The sequence below is a fragment of the Entelurus aequoreus genome, linkage group LG17, assembly GCF_033978785.1.
Source record: "Entelurus aequoreus isolate RoL-2023_Sb linkage group LG17, RoL_Eaeq_v1.1, whole genome shotgun sequence".
Classification (NCBI taxonomy): Eukaryota; Metazoa; Chordata; class Actinopteri; order Syngnathiformes; family Syngnathidae; genus Entelurus; species Entelurus aequoreus.
Window position 1 is genome coordinate 20,130,276 of NC_084747.1, and position 19,504 is coordinate 20,149,779.

The 19,504-nt window shown below is 39.9% G+C and overlaps 2 protein-coding genes across 4 annotated transcripts in view; one reads left to right on the top strand and one right to left on the bottom strand.

Moving 5' to 3' along the window:
- The first annotated feature begins 206 nt into the window (after positions 1 to 206).
- Positions 207 to 9,369, top strand: LOC133631913 (protein FAM163B). 2 transcript variants are annotated; one of them, XM_062024101.1, is made up of 3 exons: positions 207 to 446; positions 3,357 to 3,472; positions 8,935 to 9,369. In XM_062024101.1, the coding sequence occupies exons 2-3, from the start codon at positions 3,380 to 3,382 to the stop codon at positions 9,367 to 9,369; spliced, it is 528 nt and encodes a 175-aa protein (XP_061880085.1). In that variant the 5' UTR covers positions 207 to 446; positions 3,357 to 3,379. The 2 variants fall into 2 exon arrangements, with proteins under 2 accessions (XP_061880085.1, XP_061880086.1); XM_062024102.1 differs by lacking the exon at positions 207 to 446 and having other exon boundaries at positions 3,317 to 3,472.
- A 1,748-nt stretch (positions 9,370 to 11,117) lies between these two features.
- The window catches only part of adamtsl2 (ADAMTS-like 2), a 64,678-nt gene continuing 56,291 nt past the window's right edge, over positions 11,118 to 19,504 (bottom strand). For both annotated transcript variants that reach the window (XM_062025177.1, XM_062025178.1), the window contains 12 exons: positions 19,378 to 19,458; positions 19,116 to 19,291; positions 18,706 to 19,009; positions 17,879 to 18,218; positions 17,714 to 17,817; positions 17,514 to 17,640; positions 17,233 to 17,446; positions 16,996 to 17,151; positions 16,747 to 16,917; positions 16,485 to 16,661; positions 12,014 to 12,158; positions 11,118 to 11,935 (listed from right to left, as the gene is read on the bottom strand). In XM_062025177.1, coding sequence (XP_061881161.1) covers positions 11,808 to 11,935; positions 12,014 to 12,158; positions 16,485 to 16,661; positions 16,747 to 16,917; positions 16,996 to 17,151; positions 17,233 to 17,446; positions 17,514 to 17,640; positions 17,714 to 17,817; positions 17,879 to 18,218; positions 18,706 to 19,009; positions 19,116 to 19,291; positions 19,378 to 19,458 — 2,123 coding nt within the window. In that variant the 3' untranslated portion in view covers positions 11,118 to 11,807. The remainder of the gene's footprint in view (positions 11,936 to 12,013; positions 12,159 to 16,484; positions 16,662 to 16,746; positions 16,918 to 16,995; positions 17,152 to 17,232; positions 17,447 to 17,513; positions 17,641 to 17,713; positions 17,818 to 17,878; positions 18,219 to 18,705; positions 19,010 to 19,115; positions 19,292 to 19,377; positions 19,459 to 19,504) is intronic.

Consider the following 19,504-nt stretch of genomic DNA (forward strand, 5'->3'; position numbering starts at 1 on the left):
ATCGAGTGTTCACTCAAGCAGTGTGACTGTGAAGTGGGCCAACTTTGGTGATGAATGCGGTTGCAGGTGAGAGGAAGAAGATGAGGAAGATGAGGAAGATGAGGAAGGAGGACGAGCCTCCTCTCCCCGCTGTGACGCATGCGAGCGCATCCTCGCACATGAGCGCACCTCAGCGGGCAGGACCAGACCGGATCCATCCTGAGCAGGAGAGCTTGCGTCTTTGCGGAGCTCGTCTTCACCGGGACTCCCTGGAAGTCTCCTCAGGAGCCGCTGTGGACTCCAAGTGTCCTCCAACTTGCCGTGGAAATGTCCCCCAGAGTTTGCTGACTTCTTTGTGCTTGATTCAAGAGCGCACATCCTCGCACCACGGGGACCAGGAACCACAGAAAGAACCTCTGAGCTCCAAGCAGCACGTCAGGAGGAGACAAGCCCTCTTGTGATGCAGGGTAAGATGAACGCCTCATTTCTGGACTTGTCTTGGACAAGTCGCCATGTTCTTCCTTTAGCGTCCACGAACTACACTTTAACCACACACACTTTAGAACTTCATGGAAGCTTCAGCACTTTTATCACAACATGACCATGGATGAAGATGTGTGAGCCATCACTGTAATATCACTGAATTATTCATTAGGTTTATGTATCGGCAATGGTATCGCTAAAATATTATTGAGATATTAGTAAGATTTATGTATCGAGAGGATATCAATGATATCACTAAAATATTAATGAGCTATTAGTAAGATGTATGTATCGACAAGATATCAATGATATCACAAAAATATTATTGAGATATTATTAAGATTTTTGTATCAAAAATATATCAATGATATTAGTCAAATATTATTGAGATATTAGTAATATTTGTGTATCGACAGGATATCAATGATGTCACTAAAATATGATTGAGTTATGAGTAAGATTTATGTATCAAAAATACATCAATTATATAATTAAAATATTATTGAGATACTAGTAAGATTTATGTATCGAAAATATATCAATGATATCCCTAAAATATTAATGAGATATTAGTAAGATTTATGTAACGACATGATGTTAATTATATTACTAAAATATTAGTAAGATTTAGGTATCGCTAAAATATTATTGAGATATAAGTAAGATTTTTGTATGGACAAGATATCAATGATATCACTAAAATATTAATGAGATATTAATACGATTTATGTATCAACAAGATATCAATGATATCCCTATAATATTAATTAGATATTAGTAAGATTTATGTATCGACATGATGTTAATTATATCACTAAAATGTTTGTAAGATTTATGTATCGAAAGGATATCAATTATATCACAAAAATATTAATGAGATATTAATACGATTTATGTATCAACAAGATATCAATGATATCCCTATAATATTCATTAGATATTAGTAAGATTTATGTATCGACATGATGTTAATGATATCACTAAAATATTAGTAAGATTTATGTATTGGCAAAATATCAATGGTAATTGATATATCAGTAAGATTGATATGTATGGACAAGATATCAATGATATCACTAAAATATTCATGAGATATTTGTAAGATTTATGTATCGACAGGATATCAATGATATCACTGAAATATTAATGAGATATGAGTACGATTTGTGTATCAACAAGATATCAATGATGTCACAAAAATATTATTTATATATTAGTAAGATTTATGTATCGACATGATGTTAATGATATCACTAAAATATTGGTAAGATTTATGTATCTGCAAAATATCAATGCTATCGTTAAAATATTATTGAGATATTAGTAAGATGTATGTATTGACAAGATATCAATATCACTAAAATATTATTGAGATATTAGTAAGATTTGTGTATCGACAGGATATTAATAATATCACAAAAATATTATTGAGATATTAGTATGATTAATGTATAAAAAATATATAATTGATATCACTAAAATATTATTGAGATATTAGTAAGATTTGTGTATCGACAGGATATTAATGATATCGCAAAATATTAGTAAGATTTATGTATCAACAGGATATCAATATCACTAAAATATTATTGAGATATGAGTAAGATTTATATATCAAAAATATATCAATAATATTACTAAAATATGAATGAGATACTAGTAGGATTTGTGTACCGACAGGATATTAGTGATATATTAGTGATAAAATATTAGTAAGATTTATGTATTGACAAAATATCATATCACTGAAATATTTTTGACATATTAGTCAGATTTTGATAAGATATCTGTTATATCACTAAAATATTACCGAGATATTAGTACGTTTTATGTATTGACATGATATCAATGATATCACTAAAATATTGTTGAGATATTGGTAAGATTTATGTATCAAAATATATCAATGACATCACTAAAATATTATTGAGATATGAGTAAGATTTATATATCAACAAGATATCAATAATATCACTAAAATGTTAATGAGATATTAGTAAGATTTGTGTATCGACAGAAAATTTATGATATCACTAAAATATTAGTAAGATTTATGTATCCACAAAATATCATGATATCACCGAAATAATTTTGACATATTAGTCAGATTTTAGTAAGATATCTATCTAAAATATTATTGAGGTACTAATAAGATTTGATCAGGTATTAGTGATATCAATGAACTAGTATTGCTATATCAAGTAGGATTTTTATAAGACATCAGTGGTGAAATATTAATGAGACATCAATATTAAATTAGATTAATTAAATTAATTGGTTGGATATTAAAGTAAAATATTTTTCAGATTTTTAAAATATATCATGACATTACTGAAATATTACTGACATATTAGTAAGATTTTGATAAGATATTATTGATATCACTGAAGTATTATATATAGATATTAGTTTGATTTGATAAGATATATCAGTGATATCAGCTACTGTAGATGTTTTTGATATGTTTTATACGATTTTAGTGATATGAATGACATATGTTTGAGATATTAATACGATTTTGATAAGATATCAGTGGTATACTTGGAATATTAATAAAATTGTATTCAGATTTTGATAAGATATCAATGATATCAATGAACTAATTTGATGATATTATTAAAATTCAGTTAAAAAAGTGATATCACTGAAAGAGTATTGAAGTATTATTCTGATATCAGTGATATCTGACGAAGTATCATTGCGTGTTGAACTGAATGTAATATTCAGTGTTAAGTGTGCAGGCAAGGATGCTAATGCTAACAATGAAGTGCAGCCTTGCATAAAACATGAACCTTTGAAGAGAAGGTTCACTTCCCAAAACTATTCCTTCTTCAAAAAGCTCCAAAAAAATACAGTTTGTCTTTTCTTCCTCCTCGACACCATCCTCACCTCAGACTGTTGATGGAGAGAATTTCGAATGTCAGCCGGGACCGTGGTCATCGCAGGAGGAATTCTGGCCGCCGTCATCTTACTGACCATCGTCGCCGTGCTGTGCTTATGTAGGTTGCAGGTATGTTGGCAGCGCTCTGGGACTCAGACCGTAACACAATGTAACACACTGTTAACTGTAACACACCGTCAATGCTGTGCGATCTAACACAATATAATCCACTCGCATTGACATTGTAACACAAATGTAGCATTCTGTCACCGTAGATGTTACTCAGTGTAACCAAATGGCATTCACATTGTAACACAATGTAACACACAGTCACTGTCAACATAACACAGTGTAACCAAATGGCATTCACATTGTAACACAATGTAATACACAGTCACTGTCAACATAACACAGTATAACCAAATGGTTTTGACAATGAAACACAATGTAACACACAGTCACGGTCAATGTAACACAATGTAACCAACTGGCATTGACAATGTAAAATATAACACACAGCCACTGTCAGTGTAACACAATAAAACACACTGGCAGATAGGTACACTGTAATACAATGTAACACTGGCAGCTACACTGTAACATAATTTAAGTCTATAGCATTACAGTGTAACACAATGTAACACTTATGTTACACAGTCACTGTCAACGTAACAGAATATAACCAACTGGCATTGACATTGAAACACAATGTAACACACAGTCGCTGTCAATGTAACACAAAGTAACCTACTGGCATTGACAATATAACACAATGTAACACACTGTTAACTGTAACACACCGTCAATGCTGTGCGATCTAACACAATATGCTGTCACCGTAGATGTTACTCAGTGTAACCAAATGGCATTCACATTGTAACACAATGTAACACACGGTCACTGTCAACATAACTCAGTGTAACTAAATGGTTTTGACAATGAAACACAATGTAACCAACTGGCATTGACATTGAAACACAATGTAACACTTTGTAACTGTCAACGTAACACAATGTAACCAACTGGCATTGACAATGTAAAATATAACACACAGTCACTGTCAGTGTAACACAATAAAGCACACAGGCAGATAGGCACACTGTAATACAATGTAACACTGGCAGCTACACTGTAACATAATTTAAGTCTATAGTACTACAGTGTAACACAATGTAACACTTATGTTACACGTCACTGTCAACGTAACAGAATATAACCAACTGAAAATTGACATTGAAACACAATGTAACACACAGTCGCTGTCAATGTAACACAAAATAACCTACTGGCATTGACAATACAACACAATGTAACACACTGTTAACTGTAACACACCGTCAATGCTGTGCGATCTAACACATTGAAAACGACTCGTATTGACATTGTAACACAAATGTAGCGTGCTGTCACCGTAGATGTTACTCAGTGTAACCAAATGGCATTCACATTGTAACACAATGTAACAAACGGTCACTGTCAACATAACTCAGTGTAAGTAAATGGTTTTGACAATGAAACACAATGTAACACACAGTCACTAACACAACGTAACCAACTGGCATTGACAATGTAAAATATAACACACAGTCACTGTCAGTGGAACACAATAAAACACTTTGATACAATGTAACACTGGCAGCTACACTGTAACATAATTTAAGTCTATAGCACTGCAGTGTAACACAATGTAACACTTATGTTACACAGTCACTGTCAACGTAACGGAATATAACCAACTGGCATTGACATTGAAACACAATGTAACACACAGTCGCTGTCAATGTAACACAAAGCAACCTACTGGCATTGACAATATAACACAATGTAACACACAGTCACTGTCGCTGTAACATAACGTAACATGCTGGCAAATAGGCACGCTGTAATATGATGTAACACTGGCAGCTACACTGTAACAAAATGTAACTCTGTGGTACTACAGTGCAACACCATTTAACACTAAACCCACACAGTCACTGTCAACGTAACACAATGTAACAGACTGGCATTGAGAATACACCACAATATAACACTGGCAGCAACACTGTAACAGGATGTAACTCTATAGTACTACAGTGTAACACAATGTAACACTAATGTCACACAGTCGCTGTCAACGTAACACAATTTAACACACTGGCAGATAGGAACACTGGAATACAATTTAACACTGGCAGCTACACTGTAACATAATTTAACATCCTATTGTGACGGTGTTACAATGTAACATTAATGTCACACAGTCACTGTCAACGTAACACAATGTAACACATTGTCACCGTCAACACAATGTAACAAGAAAGTCATAGTCGACACCCCTAACCTTGACACTTTTAAACAAATGTAACATGGTGGCGTAACAGAGAGTAGCCAGTGTGGCGGTGCAAGTGTACATTGGTAAACCCTACCCCCTGACGCCTCGAAAGTTTGCACTAGACATCGATCTGACAGCATGGGTTTTTAGCTCGATGCCAAGAGCTTTTCTTACGCTCAGGTTCAAGCCACATGCAGGACACACGGTCTGGTTACACTGGCAGCTAAAGTATACCAGTATGTAAGACAAAGCCATCGCTGTGGATGGCGTCGTGAGACCTTGTAACATGCTGGCAGCTACACTGTAACACAAAGTAACTCTCTAGTACTACAATGTAGCACGATGTAACACACTGTCACTGTCGACGCAACACAATGTAACTCACTGGCAGATAGGCACATTGTAATACAATGTAACAATGGCAGCTACTGTACACTGTAACAAAATGTAACACTCTAGTACTATAATGTAACACAATGTAACACGCTGTCACTGTCAACGTAACAAGGATATAATACTCCAGCACTACAGTGTAACACAATTTAACGCTCTGTCACTATCAACGTGACAGGATATAATACTCCAGCACTACAGTGTAACACAATTTAACGCTCTGTCACTATCAACGTAACAGGATATAATACTCCAGTACTAAAATGTAACACAATATAATACTCTGTCACTGTCAACGTAACAGGATATAATACTCCGGCACTAAAGTGTAACACAATTTAACGCTCTGTCACTATCAACGTAACAGGATATAATACTCCAGCACTACAGTGTAACACAATTTAACACTCTGTCACTATCAATGTAACAGGATGTAATACTCCAGTACTACTGTGTAACACAATGTAACACTCTGTCACTATCAATGTAACAGGATGTAATACTCCAGTACTACAGTGTAACACAATTTAACACTCTGTCACTATCAATGTAACAGGATGTAATACTCCAGTACTACTGTGTAACACAATTTAACACTCTGTCACTATCAATGTAACAGGATGTAATACTCCAGTACTACAGTGTAACACAATTTAACACTCTGTCACTATCAATGTAACAGGATGTAATACTCCAGTACTACAGTGTAACACAATTTAACACTCTGTCACTATCAATGTAACAGGATGTAATACTCCAGTACTAAAATGTAACACAATATAACACTCTGTCACTGTCAACGTAACAGGATATAATACTCCAGCACTACAATGTAACACAATTTAACACTCTGTCACTATCATGTAACACAATGTAACACGCTGTCACTGTCAACGTAACAAGGATATAATACTCCAGCACTACAATGTAACACAATTTAACACTCTGTCACTATCATGTAACACAATGTAACATGCTGTCACTGTCAACGTAACAGGATATAATACTCCAGCACTACATTGTAACACAATTTAACACTCTGTCACTATCATGTAACACAATGTAACACGCTGTCACTGTCAACGTAACAAGGATATAATACTCCAGCACTACAGTGTAACACAATTTAACACTCTGTCACTATCAACGTAACAGGATATAATACTCCAGTACTAAAATGTAACACAATATAACACTCTGTCACTGTCAACGTAACAAGGATATAATACTACAGCACTACAGTGTAACACAATTTAACGCTCTGTCACTATTAATGTAACAGGATGTAATACTCCAGTACTAAAATGTAACACAATATAACACTCTGTCACTGTCAACGTAACAGGATATAATACTCCGGCACTACAGTGTAACACAATTTAACGCTCTGTCACTATCAACGTGACAGGATATAATACTCCAGCACTACAGTGTAACACAATTTAACACTCTGTCACTATCAATGTAACAGGATGTAATACTCCAGTACTAAAATGTAACACAATATAACACTCTGTCACTATCAACGTGACAGGATATAATACTCCAGCACTACAGTGTAACACAATTTAACACTCTGTCACTATTAATGTAACAGGATGTAATACTCCAGTACTAAAATGTAACACAATATAACACTCTGTCACTGTCAACGTAACAGGATATAATACTCCGGCACTACAGTGTAACACAATTTAACGCTCTGTCACTATCAACGTGACAGGATATAATACTCCAGCACTACAGTGTAACACAATTTAACACTCTGTCACTATCAATGTAACAGGCTGTAATACTCCAGTACTACAGTGTAACACAATTTAACACTCTGTCACTGTCAACGTAACAGGATATAATACTCCGGCACTACAGTGTAACACAATTTAACGCTCTGTCACTATCAACGTGACAGGATATAATACTCCAGCACTACAGTGTAACACAATTTAACACTCTGTCACTATCAACGTAACAGGATGTAATACTCCAGCACTACAGTGTAACACAATTTAACACTCTGTCACTGTCAACGTAACAGGATATAATACTCCGGAACTACAGTGTAACACAATTTAACGCTCTGTCACTATCAACGTGACAGGATATAATACTCCAGCACTACAGTGTAACACAATTTAACACTCTGTCACTATCAATGTAACAGGATGTAATACTCCAGTACTAAAATGTAACACAATATAACACTCTGTCACTATCAACGTGACAGGATATAATACTCCAGCACTACAGTGTAACACAATTTAACACTCTGTCACTATCAACGTAACAGGATGTAATACTCCAGTACTACAGTGTAACACAATTTAACACTCTGTCACTATCAACGTAACAGGATGTAATACTCCAGTACTAAAATGTAACACAATATAACACTCTGTCACTGTCAACGTAACAGGATATAATACTCCGGCACTACAGCGTAACACAATTTAACGCTCTGCCACTGCCAACATAGAATGTAACACTGGCAGTCACACTGAAACACAATGTAACACTGTAGTACTCCAGTGTAACACAATGTAACATGCTGTCACTTTCAACGTAACAGAATATAATCCCGTAGTACTACAGTGTCACCCAATTTACCACACTATCACTGCCAACATAGAATAATGTAACACACAGGCAGATGGACACACTGTAATGCGATCTAATACTGGCAGCCATACTGTAACACAATGTAACGCGCAGTCCCTGTCAACGTAACACAACATAACACACTGGCAGATAGGCACACTGCAACACAATGTAACAATGGAAGCTACAATGTAACACAGTCACTGCCGCGGATGACAGTGTAACATGGTAACACCGAGACAGTTACAGTGTAACATCCACTGTTTCTTGTCCCGCCCCTGCACAGTATTACTGCTGTAAGAGGGAGGAGTCTGAGAAGGGGGAGGAGGAGGAACCCGAGCTGTCCACCATGTCGCCTTCCCACCCCTTGGCTCTGTCGGCTCCTCCGACGCCGCCGACCCCGGAGCGTTACAGCGACGAGTCGGAGACGTACCCGCCCACCTTCCTGACCGAGGCCAACGGGCCCGTCAGCCACTCGCCGCAGCTGCGCAGGTGCCACCGGCCGCACGCCTTCTGCCCGTCGTGCGCCCGCTACACGCTGCCCCTTTACCTGCAGCACCCCGAGAGGCTGTGCAACGGCGGGCGGCGGGCAGGCTACCGTAGCGTGCACCAAGACCTGGACGTGACCTCGGACGTGGCGGGCTTCTACCAGAAGCTGGACCTCATCCGCTCGGTCGCCATGAGGGAGGCGGTCACGCGCAGCGTCAGCACCGACGTGTAGCTCCAGGAGCACGGTGACCTACAACACTGAGGGCTCTTAGATGCAACGCCATGTTGGATGTTAGCTTGACATCCAGCGACTTGAAAAACTCTTACGTTGGCGTGCGGCTTATTCATCCGCCAATCAAGTTCTTTTCTTCTACTATATATACTATATTATGTGTACTCTAACAGTACTATCTGAAATACTATACCAGTAGATGTTCACATGTGTATTGTATGTAATCTGATTACTTCATGTCTCACATCACTGGGGATGGGTACCTTTTTTTGGACCGATTTACGTAAAATGCCATGCACTTGGCGATCACTCTAGCAGCACCGAGAGCTCTAGGTATTGTTGCAATTTACAATGCCGACAAAGAAACTGACCCCAAAGCGTAAGTTAAAGTAACAAAGCTCGATGCTCAAATACATCGGCTTTGCCATTGACGTGCTACCGATTAGCATTAGCATTCTAACTTTTTCATTTCAACATCTTCAAATTTGTCGACGAAAACTACAACTAAGATGCGCGTCACAATTGAATATTTGGTGTGTAGTATTAACACTTTGTAGGGGGCAACATGGGACAGCAAGGAATACAATGACCAGAACTAGTGCCATCTAATGTCTTGGACTTGCAACTTACCTGCAAATGATACTGAGAGATGTGATATTGAAACAAGATACAGTTATCACAACCAGCCATTTTTTAAATGTTGCAATAAAAATAATAATTTATTATCAAAAACAAATCATATTTAGAAGTACTGAAAATTGGTACAGGGTACAGGGAATCTGTGCCGTATCGGTTCAAATGTGAACGATACCCATCCCTACATGTTAAAAAAAATAATTATTTTTATTAAAATTGTTTACGAAGCCCCTAAAGGGACATGTGGGAAAAAAATGTTGTTATAATTATTATTATTTTTTTTTTTAGACATGTGCATGAGAAACTATCTCGTGCACACAAGAAACTTCCTCATGTGCATGAGAAACTTTTTCTAAAGTTATAAAAAAAAAAAAAAAAACATTTATAATTTTTTTTTTTGGAATTTTTTAAAAATAATTTTTTATTTATTTATTAATTTTTTTAGACATGTATCTCGTGCGCACGAGAAACTTTTTATAAAGTTGTAAAAAAAAATTAAAAAAACATTTATAATTTTTTTTTTTTTTACAATACACATTTTTTGGGGGGGAATTTTTTTTTTATATAATTTTTTTTTTTTTTAGACATGTATCTCGTGCGCACGAGAAACTTTTTATAAAGTTGTAAAAAAAAATAAAAAAAATATTTATAATTTTTTTTTTTTTTTACAATACACATTTTTTGGGGGGAATTTTTTCTTTAAATAATTATTTATTTATTTATTTATTTTTTTGGACATGTATCTCGTGCGCACGAGAAACTTTTTATAAAGTTGTAAAAAAAAATTAAAAAACAGTTATAATTTTTTTTTTTTTTTACAATACACATTTTTTGGGGGGGGATTTTTTTTTATTTTTATAATTTTGTATTTATTCAGTTATTTTTTTAGACATGTATCTCGTGCGCAGGAGAAACTTTTTATAAAGTTGTAAAAAAAAAATAAAAAAACATTTATAATTTTTTTGGGGGGAAATTTTTTTTTAAAATAATTTTGTATTTATTTTCATTTTTTATTTTTTTCATTTTTTTGCGCACAACAAACTTTTTATAAAGTTATAAAAAAATATATATTTTTTTCCCCCGCCATGTCCCTTTAGGGGCTCTGTAATTTTTTAAAATGTTTTGACTTTTTTTTTTTCAAGGTCATTTCACTATTTTTTCATTTCATCAGACCAACATGGACACACTCCAAGAACCCTTAAAACATGCGTATAAAATTATGAAAATCAGATCCGCTTTTTAAAACGCGTTGAAATAAAAATGAAAAAAAATGAACTGAAAAAATTTGTGTTGAAATAAACATGACCTCTAGAGGGCTCTCTTTCTGAACTGGGCTACTTCCTCATCTTTATTACCAAGGCGGCGTTTTGTACAAAGAGGTATCCGTTATATGAAAGTGAGTACATTTCAAGTGTCAGGAATCATGGTCTCCTCTGTCTGCCAATCTTTCGCCCTGATGAGGACACATCGGGAGGTCGCGATACACGCAAAATGTGCTGTGACTAATAAATATGCTTCCGTGCACATTTCACTTCCTGTCGTCATTAAATAATGTTTGAATTTCCAGCAGAGGAGCTCTTCTTCTTCGTAATCATCATCATCATCATCACCCCCAAGCAGGAGGCACTTTGGTTGGTCTGGGGGTCCTCACGACGACAGAGCTCGTACTTTAGTGTGTGAAAGGTCGTCGTCTCAGACAATGTAAACGCTCCACTCGGGCGACCTGATGAAAGACTCGGTACCGCTTCAGTTCAGCTTCCATGCGCCGGCGGTGCCTTGGGGCTGTGCCGGGTGGTCCCGGACTAGGATGGGGGCGGTCTCAAGGCGCGGCAGGAGTGGCAGCAGGCCTTGCTGTAGTACCAGTGGCTGCACAGGTTGACCTTCAGCGCCAGCAGACAGTTGGTGGTGGGCCGGTCCTGGCAGCTCTCGTCTGGACACAAGTCACGGACACGTTCAGGGACACGTTCAGGGACACGTTCAGACCGCGCTGGCACACGCGCCGACTCACCCGGCGGCTCGGTGGGACACGGCTGAAGGCTGCACGTCTGTTTGGACACGGGCTTGGTGAGCGGGTCGCACCCTCGGACCAGCTCCCGCTCCTGGTAACACTTGACGTCACGCATCCTCACGCCCACGCCGCACGTCTTTGTGCACTGACCATACAAACAATGCACACACGTTACACACATGCTACGCACGTGTTACACACATGTAACAAGTTTTACGCGCGTTACACACAAAGGTAACACAGTTTGCACACATAACACAGATTTTACACACACGTGTTACACACATATGTAACATGTGTGACGCACATATGTAACACACATGTTACACACGTTACACACCTGTCACACACATACAGTCGCGATCAAAAGTGTACATACACTTGTAAAGAACATAATGTCATGGCTGTCTTGAGTTTCCAATCATTTCTACAAGTCTTATTTTTTTTTGTGATAGAGTGATTGGAGCACATACACTACCGTTCAAAAGTTTGGGGTCACCCGAACAATTTTGTGGAATAGCCTTCATATCTAAGAACAAGAATAGACTGTCGAGTTTCAGATGAAAGTTCTCTTTTCTTGGCCATTTTGAGCGTTTAATTGACCCCACAAATGTGATGCTCCAGAAACTCAATCTGCTCAGAGGAAGGTCAGTTTTGTAGCTTCTGTAACGAGCTAAACTGTTTTCAGATGTGTGAACATGATTGCACAAGGGTTTTCTAATCATCAATTAGCCTTCTGAGCCAATGAGCAAACACATTGTACCATTAGAACACTGGAGTGATAGTTGCTGGAAATGGGCCTCTATACACCTATGTAGATATTGCACCAAAACCCAGACATTTGCAGCTAGAAAAGTCATTTATGACATAAGCAATGTATAGAGTGTATTTCTTTAAAGTTAAGACTAGTTTAAAGTTATCTTCATTGAAAAGTACAGTGCTTTTCCTTCAAAAACAAGGACATTTCAATGTGACCCCAAACTTTTGAACGGTAGTGTACTTGTTAGTCACAAAAAACATTCATGAAGTTTGGTTCTTTTATGAATTTATTATGGGTCTACTGATAATGTGCTGGGTCAAAAGTATACATACAGCAATGTTAATATTTGGTTACATGTCCCTTGGCAAGTTTCACTGCAATAAGGCGCTTTTGGTAGCCATCCACAAGCTTCTGCTTGAATTTTTGACCACTCCTCTTGACAAAATTGGTGCAGTTCAGCTAAATTTGTTGGTTTTCTGACATGGACTTGTTTCTTCAGCATTGTCCACACCTTTAAGTCAGGACTTTGGGAAGGCCATTCAAAAGCCATTTACCACTTTTGACGTGTGTTTGGGGTCATTGTCCTGTTGGAACACCCAACTGCTCCCAAAACCCAACCTCCGGGCTGATGATTTTAGGTTGTCCTGAAGAATTTGAAGGTAATCCTTCTTTTTTATTGTCCCATTTACTCTCTGTAAAGCACCAGTTTATTTTCTCCTCCAAACATATTGCCAAACAGCTCAATTTTTGTTTCATCTGACCGCATAACTTTCCCCCAGAAGGTCTTATCTTTGTCCATGTGATGTCAGATGAAACAAAAATTCAGCTGTTTGGCCACAATACCCAGCAATATGTTTGGAGGAGAAAAGGTGAGGCCTTTAATCCCAGGAACACCCTTCCTACCGTCAAGCATGGTGGTGGTAGTATGCCAATGGAACTGGTGCTTTACAGAGAGTAAATGGGACAATGAAAAAGGAGGATTACCTCCAAATTCTTCAGGACAACCTAAAATCATCAGCCCGGAGGTTGGGTCTTGGGCGCAGTTGGGTGTTCCAACAGGACAATGACCCCAAACACACGTCAAAAGTGGTAAAGGAATGGCTAAATCAGGCTAGAATGAAGGTTTTAGAATGGCCTTCCAAAATTCCTGACTTAAACGTGTGGACAATGCTGAAGAAACAAGTCCATGTCAGAAAACCAACAAATTTAGCTGAACTGCACCAATTTTGTCAAGGGGAGTGGTCAAAAATTCAATCAGAAGCTTGTGGATGGCTACCAAAAGCGCCTTATTGCAGTGAAACTTGCCAAGGGACATGTAAGCAAATATTAACATTGCTGTATGTATACTTTTGACCCAGCACATTTGCTCACATTTTCAGTAGACCCATAATAAATTCATAAAAGAACCAAACTTCATGAATGTTTTTTTGTGACCAACAAGTATGTGCTCCAATCACTCTATCACAAAAAAAAAAAAGAATATGTAAACTTTTGACCACGACTGTCTGTAACATATGTTACGCCTGTTACGCACTAACGTAACACATTTGACACACTTAACACAGATTTTACACAGATGCGCTACACATCTGTTACCCACATATGTAACATGTGTTACGCACATACGTAACACACGTTACCCACGTGACACAGAGTTTACACACGTTACACACTTGTCACACACATAGGTAACATATTTTACACAAGTTACGCACAAACGTAACGCACATTTTACACACATACACACATTTTACACACGTTACACTCACATGCGCTACACGCCTGTTACACACATATGTAACATGTGTTACGCACATATGTAACATGTTTTATGCACATATGTAAAACACACGTTTCCCACGTGACACAGAGTTTACACACATGTGTAATATGTTTTACACGTGTTACGCACAAACATAACGCATATTTTACACACATAAGACAGATTTTACGCACATGTTACACACATACACGCTACACACCTGTTACACACATATGTAACATGTGTTACGCACATATGTAACATGTTTTATGCACATGTGTAAAACACATGTTACACACGTGACACAGAGTTCACACACATATGTAATATGTTTTACGCATGTTACGCACAAACATAACACACATTTTACACCCATAAGACAGATTTTACGCACACTTTACACATCGACGCTACACACCTGTTACACACATGTAACATGTTTTACGCGTGTTAAGCACAAACGTAACGCACAAATGTAACGCACATTTTACACACAACACAGATTTTTCACACACATTACACACCTGTTGCAAACATATGTAACATGTGTTACGCACATATGTAACACACGTTACATACGCAACGCAGAGTTTACACACGCGTCACACCCATGTTACACACACACACACAGCATACACAAAGCACACCCATTACACACCTGTTACCTATGTTACCTACGTTACACACATGTAACTCACGTGTTTCACATGGAAAAAAAGTTTTAGTCAACAAGATGTTGAAATAGAAAAAATATGTTACACACACATAACACTCATATTAACCATTTGGTACATACGTGTTACACACACGTACAAAACACACACTATATACAGTTTTTACACATATAAGTAACATATGCATGTCACATATGTTTGTAACACACGTTACACACAGAGATTTTACACACGTTACTTACACTTACCACTCATCTTATGTTTTACACACACGTTACACATGTGTTACACACTTTTTGCACGCCTGTCAAACATGTAATGCATATGGAACACACGTTTCACACACATCTGTAACAGGTGTTACACATAATACATGCATATGTAACACAAGTTACACACGTAAAACAGATTTAACACTCATGTTACACACTTGGTACATACGTTATGCAAATGTTGCATACGTGTTACAAGCACGCACAAGACACACACTATACACATCTGTTACACATATAAGTAACACGTGTTATGCATGTTACACATGTATACAACACACATGTTAAACACATAATAGAGACTTTACACATGTTACTTACACGTAACACTCATCTTCGACACACGGTACACATATCTTACACACACATTACTCAATTGTTACACACACTTTGCACGCCTGTCAAACATATGTTATGCATATGGTACACACGTTTCACACACATCTGTAACAGGTGTTACACATATTACATGCAAATGTAACACGTGTTACACACGTAAATCAGATTTTACACGTGTTACACACATGTTACTTACACGTAACACTCATGTTACACACTTGGTACATACGTTATGCAAATGTTGCATACTTGTTACAAGCACGCACAAGACACACACTATACACATCTGTTACACATAAGTAACATGTGTTATGCATGTTACACATGTATTTAACACACATGTTAGACACATAATAGAGATTTTACACATGTTACTTACACGTAACACTCATCTTCGACACACGGTACACATGTTTTACACACACATTACTCAATTGTAACACACTTTGCACGCCTGTCAAACATATGTTATGCATATGGTACACACGTTTCACACACATCTGTAACAGGTGTTACACATAATACATGCAAATGTAACACGTAAAACAGGTTTTACACATGTTCTACCTTTGTAAGGTCATGTCACCTCTAAACTAAACTACCTACAGTACACATGTGATATGTTACACTCATCCCACAATACATGTTACGCTTATCAGCTGACCTCGGACCAGGGCGTGGTGTACCACTTGAAGCACGGCCTCTCAAAGCAGGTGTTTTCGTTTTCGGGCTTCTCGCCAGCACCGCACGCCTCATCATCAAAGGTCTGGAACTTTCCGGCGCCGATGCCAACGCACTGGACAATCCTCCGTTTGACACCGCGGCCGCACGTGGTGTTGCACTGAAGACAGAGGTCATTGACTTCAAGGCTTTGTGAAGCAGATCAAGACTTCAAAGAATGGAGGACGTTCCTTGATGAGTCTCACCTTGTCCCAGTCCTGACTCAACCAGTGTGGGGCACAGTCCCTCTCGCCACACGGGTGTATGGCCAGGGGCTTCTCGTCCACGGAACACTGGTCCTGCGGCACTACGCGACCCTCGGGAGCCTTACAGTATACATGCCTCACCATCCTCCCATGGGCGCACGACCCCGAGCACTGCGACAGCAAGGGTCAAAAATCTTTAACGGCTAATTCTGGACCACGTAAACGTGTTGTTGTCTAACTGCCACTCACAGGCCCCCACTCCGACACGGTCCAGTGGCGTTCGCAAGGCGGACCCGTGCAGTTTTTGATATTCGGTGGTTTGGTCATCTCGTCGCATGGACTGTTTTCGTCGGAACAGCGGACGTCGCGGGTCACCTGATCTCTTTGGCCACATTTGGCAGAACACTGGAGGAGGGAGAAGGCCGCTTTGAAAAATTTGGACTGAGTTCAGGAAAGGTTCTAGAAATCACTATAAAAGTGATATACCTCCGTCCACTCAGCTACCTCCCACTGCGGTCCGCAGGCAGGGCTTTTGCATGCCCGCCTCTCCACGGGTCTCTCCAAGTCAGCCATGCTGCAGAGATCACTGTAGACGGAGCTGTCAAGGCCGGGCGACAGCATCTTCCAGCAGCGGACCTGCCGGAACTGGAACCCTTCCCCGCAAGTCCTCGAACACTCGCTCCAGCTGCTGGCCTCCCACCTGAGGGACCAGGAAGCACCCGCTCAGATCCGGGTGTTGTCCACAATGTGTGAATTTGTGACAGTACCTGGGCTGACATTCCCGTCCAATGCAGAAGTCGTGGACTGGTTCTGGTTTGGTCAGAGCATCACAGTACATGTCGTGCACCTCGATGCCGTCATAACGGACACACGTGACGAAGGACTTGGACACACCTGGAAAAGACGAGCAGGAAACATTGCATCGTGACGATGCTGGTCGGGATTGACCATAGAGAAGTGTCAGTACCGATGGAGCAAGTCATGCTGCAGGGTTCCTGAGAGGAAAGTTTCCAGCGGTACATGTCAGCTGGACTGAGCTTCAGGTTCTTCTGGTAGAGCCTGGGATTTCCTCTGTGGACCAGAACGTGTGTCTCATCTCAGACTATACAGTAGAATGCAGCTCTTACACTACCTGGTTCTGTTGAAACGGCTGATGGTCCTCTGCACCGTCTTGTTCTGGTAGAACCCGTCTCCGCTGTCGTTCCGTTTGCGACCCATTGTAAACTCCAAGGTGTGGTTCATTCCATAGGGTCCATCTGGCTCCAGACTGCTGGAGTCCACGTCAGCTGAGAAGAAGCCGTCTCCTTCAGTTAGCAGCTGATTGCTGGAAATGTTGACGAGCAGCTCATCGGGGCCGAGCCGGCCTTCCAGCAGGACCCTCCAGATGAGGTTCGGGGAGTCCGCTTTGGGATTCAGCGGCCCGCCAACAGGGACCGGGTTCGCGGTACTTCCAGTATGGCTGCTGTTTCTCTCTGGTGGACGAAGACAGAAGAGGACCGTTAAAAATGTGAGTTGAGCTTTTCCCGTCAAGCTTGTTTCAGTTGGCCTTCAGTCACATGACTTCGCTGACTCCGCCGCGGTGTAATGGCCTCAGCGCCCTGCGGAACGCCATTAGTGACGACTGGTGAGCAAAGTCTGAATTTTTCATTCGCTGCTTTATGTGTGTGTCTGTGAGAGGCATGAATAATACAACACTGTACAAGATACACACACACACACGCACGACGACACACGTGCGCACAAAAAATGTGACCCATTTTGTCACAACATGGAGACCGTCCAACACGGACTGCCTTTCACTGAACAGAACTGAACAGATTTTAGGATGTCCAGCTCACAGAGATCAAGGAACGACTGCATTTTTACATTTTTATTTCCTGTGGACGCAAATGGTACCGATTAGGTGAGACGGCCCACAAGGACACAAAAAGGCTGTTGGGGACACACACAGGGCGCTACCTGACAATGTTGAGTCGGATGCTTCGTCCTGGTCGCAGTCGATGGCCTCCGTTTCCTCGTAGACCTCGTTTGTTTCCTGGCTATTCTTGACCATGTCCGCCCCTGCCTCTAACATTCCATTAGGGGGCGCCTGCTCATAATGGCTGTTGTTGGGGGCCGGCAAAGCCACCGCTTCCAAGGAGACATCCCCGGCCGACGTGTCCAGTCCGGTGTAGACGGGGGGAGGCGGGACGGGCGGCAGGGAGTCCCGCAGGATGGTGTACTCGTACGTGATGTAAGGTGTGCGACCGTTCTGGTTCCAGACCTGAGACGCAAGTCCCGTTTCAAGTGGCCATTTTGACTGACAAATATAATACGTCCACATTTCTGCACCGTGGCGACCACACAAGTAGTGTAAGGCGGTCACGTACCAGGATGTTGATGGCCTGGTCAATGGGTCCTTTGGCCACGATGTACTCGATGCCGGTCTCGTACACATCCATTGGGCGACGGTACTTGAAGACGGTTCCCGCCACATGAAAGTTCTGAGGACTGTCAAGCTTGTAGGCGCCGTTGAAGAAGAAGTTTCCGGCCTGATCGGTCACAGCTGGATAGAGACGAGGGACAAACGGTGGACTTCAGGCGTGGTCACGTTAACGTGTGGCCGTGTTGCATGCTGGGAGAGGTAACCACCGAGAACATCTGCGGACTTCTTCCTCTCGATGATCTGGATGTCCCACGATCCTTCAGGGATTTGCGTGATGAAGGAGTAACCTGGACATCGGGAGGAGGAGCTTAGCGTCCCTTAGCAGACTCCCGT